This window comes from Solanum tuberosum, unplaced genomic scaffold (genome assembly GCF_000226075.1).
Source record: "Solanum tuberosum cultivar DM 1-3 516 R44 unplaced genomic scaffold, SolTub_3.0 scf00284, whole genome shotgun sequence".
In the NCBI taxonomy this organism is placed as follows: Eukaryota; Viridiplantae; Streptophyta; class Magnoliopsida; order Solanales; family Solanaceae; genus Solanum; species Solanum tuberosum.
The window spans coordinates 762,053-772,081 of NW_006239212.1; the positions used below are offsets into that span (position 1 = coordinate 762,053).

At 37.0% G+C, this 10,029-nt stretch overlaps 1 protein-coding gene across 1 annotated transcript; it reads right to left on the reverse strand.

Annotated features, from left to right (window-relative positions):
- Positions 1-1,621: 1,621 nt before the first annotated feature.
- LOC102600733 (protein EMSY-LIKE 3-like) lies at positions 1,622-8,140 on the reverse strand. Its single transcript, XM_006359106.2, has 10 exons — positions 7,761-8,140; positions 6,780-6,994; positions 6,585-6,694; positions 6,228-6,480; positions 5,924-6,127; positions 5,770-5,838; positions 4,357-4,596; positions 4,206-4,274; positions 4,062-4,125; positions 1,622-2,026 (listed from the first exon to the last, which is right to left on the reverse strand). The coding sequence occupies exons 1-10, from the start codon at positions 7,786-7,788 to the stop codon at positions 1,992-1,994; spliced, it is 1,287 nt and encodes a 428-aa protein (XP_006359168.1). The 5' UTR covers positions 7,789-8,140; the 3' UTR covers positions 1,622-1,991.
- Positions 8,141-10,029: the final 1,889 nt, after the last annotated feature.

Consider the following 10,029-nt stretch of genomic DNA (forward strand, 5'->3'; position numbering starts at 1 on the left):
ATATTTTTACTTATAATAACATGTTAATTTTTATTTTTTAGGTCACTAATAAGGAAAAAATACATAAATATACATTTTATTTTATCATAATCTTTAAAAAAAATTATCATTTTAAAAAATTACAAAAATCACCTCTCGGATACATCTCTATCCCTTTCCACTCTCGGATACATCCCTCCCATTAAGTAATGTATCATTCACAATCCATGAGCTATGTATTGATAGGTTTTCTCCGAGATCCTATATATTTAAGGGGGTTTTGTAATTTGGGAAAGTATAGAAATATGATATAATTAACTCTTAACACTATGAGATTTATGTAAGTTTTACAATTAATAATGCTCATCATAGAAATTTCTTTATAATTATTATATTATAAGTAACCAAATTGTGTAAATATTGGTGAATAGGACTTAACACCCCACCCCCAACAAACAAAGAATATGTACGTAAACATATGGATATGTGTCCTTATAGTACATTTCTTTGGTATGTATGTCACTGTGTATTGCATTAGGCTTATGTGAATGACTTTTCAAAAGGGCAGAGTCATTGCCCTATTTTTTACATTTTCAACTGCCCTATTATTCTCATTACTTGAATATTTACCATCATTCTTCTATCAAGTATATTGGGACTTAATATTCTAACTTCCTTCCACCCTTCATCTCTCCATCTATTTATGGATTTTATCAAAGTTGAAGGGTCAAGATTTACTGTGAATTAAGACTTAGATTATAGTGTTACTCAAAAAATTCATAACAATATGTATAATTGTCAATTGGAAGAGTGACATCAAGTTAATATTTAAATTATAATGGATCCTATCTCCTATGTCGAACACTCTATCTATTGATAGAAAGATTTTTGTCAAATATCGGGCTTTGCTTCTTTTTTTTTTTTTTTTTTTGAAATTACTCATATACAAAGTAGCTTTTCACAATCACCGTACCCCACCTCATACAATTAGTTGGGGGGGGGGGTATTCACCTTTTGAATCAGACAAAATAAGGGGTTAGAACCAACCTTTAGTCAATAGGAGCCCTATTTCCCTCTTATCGGCCCTATCATTTCCATTCTAGGGCACCCATTTCCTAGTCATTGGGCTGAGCTTAACCTTCTAGTTTTCTATTTACCAAAAATCCCTTAAAAATGATGTTTGTGGGATACATAGCGTTGTGCACGGAATACATTAGATTTGATACATTCCACATAACGGGATACATAGCGTTGTGCACGGAATACACGTGGGATACATAGCGTTTGATACATTTCACATAGCGGGATACATAGCGTTGTGCACGGAATACATGTGGAATACATAGGTAAATAAGAAATTTTTGAAATAAGTAGGGATAAATGGATATTTTCTATCATACCATACACGTTACTTTTTGCAAAAAAGACGACTTGGTCTTTTCCTGGACACCCCACTACACAAGTGTTTGAAAAACGTTTTCCACAAAAATCCAAGCCTCTCTGAAAACCAACGAGTGAACCACAAATAAAGTTCAGCTGTCCTTTCAAGCTTTAAAAGTTCTTCTATAGTTAACTACTTTAGACTATTCAAAATTTCAAATACTATTACAACGTTGACAACATAAACCAATCAACAATGAAATGAACGACTAAAGAATAATTAAGCTGTTCAATTTCCCAGTGCCAACAATAAACCTTCTTTTTTACATGATCACACGTTATTTTGCTAACGTTTAATTTTACAAGAGTACTAAACTGCCACTAGATGAAACAATAATCCAACTACAAATAGGGACTATGCAGACAAAAACTAGAATACAATAATATAACGTTAGCAAAAGTTTTCCTTCAACACGGCATTATACAACTGACCTAAAATCATTCTGTGTTTCATAACATATGGCGAACCCATCTAGAATACATGTATGCCCTCTTTGCTCCATTTAGCTGTTATTTCAGTGGTTCATGCCACAGCTTCTATATACCACTCAGTTACAATCATGGTATCCCTGTCATTCCCGGTTCATTGCTTGCATGAAATGTTCATCTGCAGCAGAAACACAGATCAATATGGAACGGAAGTATGGGGATCAGTAGGAGGTGACTTGTAGGTCATTGAAGTTGATAAAAAGCACATTAGTCTTCATTCTTTTTTCCCAATACACAATGATTGTTGTTATAATATTAATTAGAAGTGTACTTTTATAAGTATACTTATTACAACCTGATCAGTTGCATGGCTATTACGTAAGAAGTGTTCCAATACCTGATGGACCCCAGGATCCACTTTGCTAGTGATTACAGACTATTTTCCATGTAACCTTGGTGGAAACACACAACAGTCGCATGCTTTCATGCTTCACTAAGAAAAGCCAACAGATAAATTAAAGTTGACGAATTAAATCCTCATCCATGCATTCCACATGATACAGAGATAACCTTTTACTCCCTACTCTTCCATCTTACACTTCTCATTCTCCAAAAAACCACTTATGTAATAAATACTGTCAACTGGAACCTAATTCCTGTTATGGTATTCAACACAACTAAATACCATCTAACACGTTGGGATTCAACTTTAACTGTTTCACATTTATATAATTCCTGTAAATTAGTATCTTGCCTTTATGTGCTTTTGTGTAGATGTTCAATTCCATGTCATTTTTGTTTCATCGGGTCAATGAAGTGGGTTGAAAACCATGAGGTCTTAGATTTAAATTCCAGCGGGAGTCAAACAAAACTAGGTGATCTTTTCCTATCTGTCCAAGTCTTAGTGGACAAAGTTACTCAATTTCTGTGCTAGTAGGAGGTAGCATGTACCCTATGAAATTAGCCGAGGTGCAAACAAGATGACCCGGACACCACGGTTATCCCAAAAAATTAATATGTTTCTATGTCAATTTGTAATATTAAAGCGGCGGTAACTTGAACTTGAAAAAAATTAATGTTTCTATGTCGGTACGTATTTGTTCTTAAAATATGTAGCCCTTTATCTTCTCTAATTAGAGGAGTGAAGTGAAATGATATGATGTTAGATATCATACTAAGCTTCCTATGATGATTAAAAACAACTTGACGTGAAACTTATTTTTCTAAAGAAACAATTTGACAGGAAACAACAAGAAAATATCAAGTACCATAGAGAGAAAATGCACAACTATGTCCGGCAGGATATTTCAACTTTCATTCACTCCAAGGACACAATTTAGAAGCATAGGAGTACTTTGATATAAGTTATGTCATTACTGTCAGCAAGGGAACTTGTCCCACATCATTCAAATGGGAAACTGTACAGCAAGTCAGAAGTATTGAGGGCTAAGGATACAAGAACATAGACAAAAGACAATCCATTTTAGTCACAACAAAATGACAACTGTGTGAGGCTGTAAGCCTCTACTTGATAATATAGACTCCTTGTACGATAGAACGAATAGACACATTTGTTTTGACTTGTAAATATGGCTTTAACACAACCTTTGTGCTAGTATTAATCTATGCTACCTTTCCTCAGAAAAGAAAGGAAATGGCACAATGCCCCTAATTTTGGAAGTACACTGATATTCCTAAACAATGATCTCGTCTTTAAGTCCTTGAAGTTATGCTTGTCTGGAATCATAAGTCCGTGTATTGAATTTAGGCCACTTATCTTAACAACATAAAGAGTCCAGCTCAAATTATGGTATTAAAGGTATTAAGAAAAAGATCATTCCAAAATCTACATAAAGTAAAAGGGAAGTAGAAAGAAGAAGCATTGGAGAGGGTCTACCAAGCTATTATATTTTTTTTTTATTTTCTGTCTTGGAAAGATAATTTTTTCAAAAACGCCTTGGATTTAAATCATGGGAGTTAACATTGTGCTTCTAGACATAAATTGAATTTGACCTCAAATTGAAATAAGCCTAAGCCAAACAAGTAAACTTTTATGACTTACTAGGAACTCAGACGTTGAGAAGGATCATAGAGTGTTTTTTTTTTTTTTGATAAGTTGAGAAGGAACATCGAGTTAAATTCTCCAATCGAAATGCACTAATCATGATGATAAAATAAAAAGAAAATGCACGAATGTTTTGGGATATTCATACCACTCTCTCCATCAGAGATCTCTCCGAGCCTTGAGATGGCCTCCAGAAGTGCTTGCTCATGCTCCTGCATAGTAATATACTTAATTTCCTTTGGCACAAATGAGCTAGAAGTAAGCATAACTGACAGGTGAGTATGCCTCTAACCTTTAGCACTTTTTTTGCCTTCTCGACTTCCAAAGGATCAGGATGACTGGCGCCAAAGACCCTCTCCACCTGATGACATTTGCCAGTTTATGAACAAATATAGAAAGTGTAGCATCTAAATGCGCAATAGATATTAAACTACTGCACTAACCTCTTTAATCAGTGTGTCTGTGTGAAGTAACTGGATATCATCAGATCCTTTCTTTCCTCCATTCTGTGATGGTGGAAAGCCTTTTCTGGACTGAGGTTTAGCCAACCCCCTTCCCCTCCCTGCACCTGGACCACTATCACGCCCTACAGGCCTATTCACACCACGGCCTGATCCACCATAATTTCCATGACGAGAAATTCCTGGATCTTCACCGTCCCACTGAATATCTTCTGGAGAAATCTGTCAGAGAAGAGATATATAAGTCTGACGCTTTCAAGAAAACTAAAAGAAGACAACAGATAACCAAATGATGCAACCAAGGATAACAGGAAAAAATAAAATAATGAGCTATATATAGAGTAGGTTATCCAGCGTTTCACATTGGACCATGCATGTGCCAAAGAAGTATTTTATGGCTTATCTAAACATGAGATGGATATCATGCTAATAACAGACTGCATAATGAGTTTGAAAAGGTTCTTGCAATATACAGAGCAAGTCATTCAGCCAACATCTATACCTTATTAAAGTTTTCCTACTCCATTAGAGTAACTCCGAAAATTATTTATTGAAGAAGCAGCAAATATAACGACTTGAACTGATAAATATGCATGACGAAAAGGAAATTTCCTAAGGACACACCTTAGAGAGAAATTTAATTTAAAGACTTGAACTACCAGATAGTCTTGATAGTCATCCATCTTGAGATCAAATACACCACATATTATATGTCAGAACACTCAGTCTCATACACAAGTCAAATATTAGACATAAGCAAAATGTTCTTGGTTTCTCCACTTCTTCCTAGATATATTAGACCTTCTAGTTCCCATTCTGTTATATGGAGGAATTTTTCTGCAAGTACATACTCCAGAAGACTTGATAATGGGCCAGCAATCTCCCAAAATACACGGTGTGAACTTCATTTATAAAGTATCTTTAAAGGCACATGCTGTAAAATATTGGACTTGGTATGCATCAAAAATTTATAGCTATAAAAGCATTTATGGAAAAGAGGTTCCACGTAAAACACATATAGTTGCCCATCAAAAAACAGGGAAGTTATACCTTAAAGAAAAAATAAGGTGAAGTCATCCTTACACAGGTTTTTGCCCTCTTTCCAAGGGAAAAGGTTCAGATTGGAAATTTAGAATTATCCTGAACTTTATACAGAAATACCTTGAATTTATTTGCAACTGTTTCATAATAAATGCAGACTTCTAATGAATACTTTATAGAATGCTTGGCCACATCACAAGCCAAGGAATACAAAGCATGCAGTGTTCAGAACAGTATAAAAGCTATTTTTCTTGGTACACCCAACCTCATAAACCAATAAGAAACATAATTTTCCAGCAGGACAGCAAAAAAGGTAATCAAAGCTCCATGGCATCAGAACATAGCATCCATTACCTCTGAAAGATTGACCCATTCCCACGTCTCATTTGCAGTACTCATGTCATAAACAAGAGCATGTCTACCCTGAAAATGTGCATCACAAGATTTATGCATTCAACCACGAAAAGAAAAAGAAAAGTAAAGCTTCAAGCAATAAAATCAGGTGTACCTCAGCTTTGTTATAGTCAGTAATGACTGCCTCATAAAAATTATTGTCATCAGGCCATCTAGTCCTTACTTTCCTTCCAATCAATGAATCAACTGATGCTGCTTTAGCAGATTCAGAAACCCGATTATCGAGTTGGCCTCTTCCAAATGGACCGGAAGGCGGGTACTGCATTTTCATTGAAGATGCACCAGGCATCATCTGGCCCTATGAATAGATGTGCAACAGGAAAATATTCAGAATAAGAGAAGAGTTAAACCATGCACTGGTGGACTGCACAGAACAAAGCATAAAACATCAGACATACAGATTTACTTTTTTTGCCCTTAGGCCCCATCATGGGCCCTCTCTTGGCAGCAGATGAAGATGGCTGGTTCGCAGCAGCCAGAGCAGGTGGGTGGAAAGTAGGAGATGGTCCAGCAAAGGACTGTGATGGTAAAGGTGGAGCTATCTTCTGTTTCTTCCGTGAAGCTGAGACAGAAGGACTGGGTAATGGGTCATGAATAGCTTGACCAGTGCCAAGCATACCAGGTTGATGAGCCCCTGATTGCCTCCACTCCCTAAAACCAATAATCAAAAGCTAGCCTTTAGAACTTTGACGAACTCTAAAATACCGGAGATTCGCTAAACAAATTCAAGATGGACAAAGTGACCGAGAGCTAACCTTATTCTTCTGATGACATCATCAGCATTAACTCTACCAAGAAGTTCTCTATGTTCTTCATTGGACAATCTTAACTCTTTTCTTAACTCCGTTATCAAACTTTCTTTCTCCTGAATAAAATATATTCATTGAGCAGTCATTTAAACCTGATCAAGCAAATGCACATATTAGATTTCATGGTATGACAAAAGGTACCCAGGAAATGGCATCAGCTTGAGCCTTAAAGGCTCTTAGAACCGAACTGTATGCTTCTTGCTCAAGCTGGTGAATTTGGGCCTCCATGTCAGTTTCACCATACATCCTTTGGTAGGGTACAGAAGCCATTACAGCAGCTCTCCCATTTCCATTCATGCGGCCACCACCTCTTGGAATCCTATTTTGATGTGATGGGGGAAGATCATCATCTGTTCCTGCAATCACCCAACAGGTTCTCAGAAAATTAAAGTACAACGAACACCTGGAGTATGTATAATACAACGCAGTATGACAATTACCCATATCAGCACTGTGTGATTAACAAAGGCATAAAAACAGATGAGAAAAAAGTACATTACTTGAACTGTTACCAAGGAGTAAGGACCAAGGAGCACTGTGGATTTTAATCCAACAAAAGAATTCTCCATTTTCAGTAGAAAACTAGAAGCAAAATTGCAGCTGAAGTGACAACTTTTATAGGTCTAAAATGAGATTTAAACTTTTATTCAGTATCAAGATCTTGTGGCAGACCTACAAGCATTTGAAGACTGTCCCAAAGCTGCATACAGGATGATTAACTGCCAACTCTACTTTACATTTTGCTCTGCTACAAAAAATTAACAGTCTTTGCAAGCAGATTTTCATTATTTCATAATAAAACCCAATAATTCTCAGTTTAAACTTCACTGCAAAATAGCTCAGGGAGACCCAAAAAGACCAAGAAATTGAACCCAACCCCCATAATCATGAAAAATTTAACCCCATAATTCTAAAGAAAAAGGCAAAAGAGAAAACCCTCAAACAAAACATACCCAGTACCTCAAATTGCCAACAGCTCAAAATTCCAAGTTAACAAAAGCGGGATCCAAAAAGATCCAAAATTTCACAATGTAGACGCTAATATCACTAACCCTGAACCCTAATTAAGCTAAAAATTTCACAAAACTAAAGAAAAATAGATGCAATCTTGAAAACACTAACCACTGCTGTCATACGGTTCGTAGTCCATAGCCAGCTTGCAAAGTGAAACAACCCCCAGATGAAGAAAAACCAAATCAAGGCTTCAAAGGGTGCTTTGAAAACCCGATACAAACAATAATACTAAAGCCCCCAAAAACAACGAATTATGTTAATATATAGAAAATTAAGCAAAACCCAAAATCCGAGTGGGTTTTCTGGAGAATTTTTAGGGTTAGGATTTACGATACAAAGGAAATCGAATGGGGATTGTGTGATTATGATAGAATTGAAGGCGAAGATGAGAAGGAGAATCACCAAAGGCGTATCAGCATAGAGGAAAACGGACGTGAAATAGGTCTATGGAATTTGGTTTATTGGAATGTTTGGAATCCGCGGGATTTGGAAATTTTTATGATGTCTTTTATTTTGACCAAAATTGACTTTAGAAATAACTCGAGTTCTTCCTCATCAACTCACTGTAACGATTCGAACCGCCGTTATTTAGAAAAGGCAAAACGTCGGGAGAACTGGACCTCATCATCCCATCAGAGCGGGATAGATGTCGTTAGAGCGGCAGCGCTCCAGCAGGACAAGAAGCACCAGAGCAGAATGATCGGGACAAAACTTAAATGACGCGAGGTCTTATTTTCTCCTTTTTTCCTAAGTGCCAAAAAGAGGCGAGGATCACCCCCAGAAACCCTCAAAAGGCTGCTCTAGGCTTGGGGAGGAAGGAAGAAGAGATTTCTAGCGCAAAGTTGGCGATAACTTAAGGATTCCCGGCCAAAATCCATCGTCTCGTCGTTCGGAAGCCATGATTGAAGCCACAATTCCTTTGCAGTTGCTTGGCGCCCAAGTAGACTAGGTTTATTAATTGAGTAGTCTTAAATTTGTGTTCACTGCATAGTATATTGTTATTTGATGATAGGACTCATGCGTAGGCCTTCGTGCACCGAAAAAATGATGGTTGTACCTGTATTCCTAGTGGTTACGTAAGATGTGTACCGTAAGGGGAAGCCCCGTCCTGTGAACTAGGGGTAGGTGATAGTTCAATTTCCTATTTATGTGATATATGTCAGATAGTGGCTTCATTGTATGTATGTGTGTATGTGAATAAAAGATTATAAATCGAACTCGGTGAAGCGACTAAGTATGAATAATTACATGTCATGAACCTGTTGCGAACTGAATCTAATGAATGATTATGTACGAACAACTACATGTCATGAACTTAATACTTGATTGTATGACTATGAGTAATGTCATTATGGGTGTGATTGCGATTGTGGTTGTGTTGACTGGATTAGGTGTCACGTTCCGACACATACATTGGATCGGGTGTCACGTTCCGTCACATACATTGGATCGAGTGTCACGTTCTGACACATATATTGGATCGAGTGTCACGTTCCGACACATACATATTGGATCGGGTGTCACGTTCCGACACACTTGAGTGTGGGTTCCATGAGAGAACCATTGGTGATTATTACATTCATATCTACTTGTCCTGGATGTTGGGAATTAGTATGGTGCTCCTGAATGATAATTGAATTATGCATTTTGCATATGTGTGGTTACTATATTGTGTTTACTGTTATACATCTCGTCGTTACTGAATGAACTGTGAATGGTCAGGCCCAATCGGGATGTGGTATGGTAAGTGGAGACTGAGGTTCCAAGTGTTACTATGTATTACTTTAGAGAGGTTGTTTGTGTTCATAAAAGTTGAGAAGTGGAGAGGTGTTTATGTCATAAATGTTAAGTAGCTAGGTCTTACCTTGGAAGGGGATTTGTATTGAAACGGTTAGCGAGCCTTGATAGGATGTACTATGGGGTCAAGGGTTGAGTGGTGATGTGGAAGAAGTAAGGGTATGTCGTGAGTGGTTGGCCGGGTTGGTAGTGGTTACATCCGAAAACTCCTCTAAGTGATAGAATTGTTAAGCTATGATCAAGAACTGAGCGAGTAAGGGGTTAAAGTCAAGTGTACTAGTATATTTTAAAGTATTCAGAAATGGAAAGGGCATGAGGATATAAAGGTGGAGGAATGAACAGTTTTATTGCATGTTTTCTACTAGTCGATTTCTTATATTATGCGGTGGGTATTGGATTGACCGATGATGTCTACCAGTACGTGTGGTTTGTATTGATACTACTCTTGTTATTGTAACATCCGACAATTTAAAATGAATATGAAGAAGCTTGAAATTGGAAGTAGTCATTTTTGGAAAAAAAATTAGAATCTGGAAATTCGGCCAAGTGTGGAAATCAGTGAGTTTTTGGCCAACTTTGA

Bases quoted from the DNA above. Each gene is read 5' to 3' on its own strand.
- LOC102600733 (XM_006359106.2), bottom strand. From the start codon at position 7,788: ATGGACTACGAACCGTATGACAGCAGTG. The intron at 6,128-6,227 runs GTATGTCTGATG...ATCTATTCATAG, and splicing joins AGGGCAAAAAAAGTAAATCT to GGCCAGATGATGCCTGGTGC. The intron at 4,597-5,769 runs GTAATGGATGCT...CTTCTCTGACAG, and splicing joins AATGGGTCAATCTTTCAGAG to ATTTCTCCAGAAGATATTCA.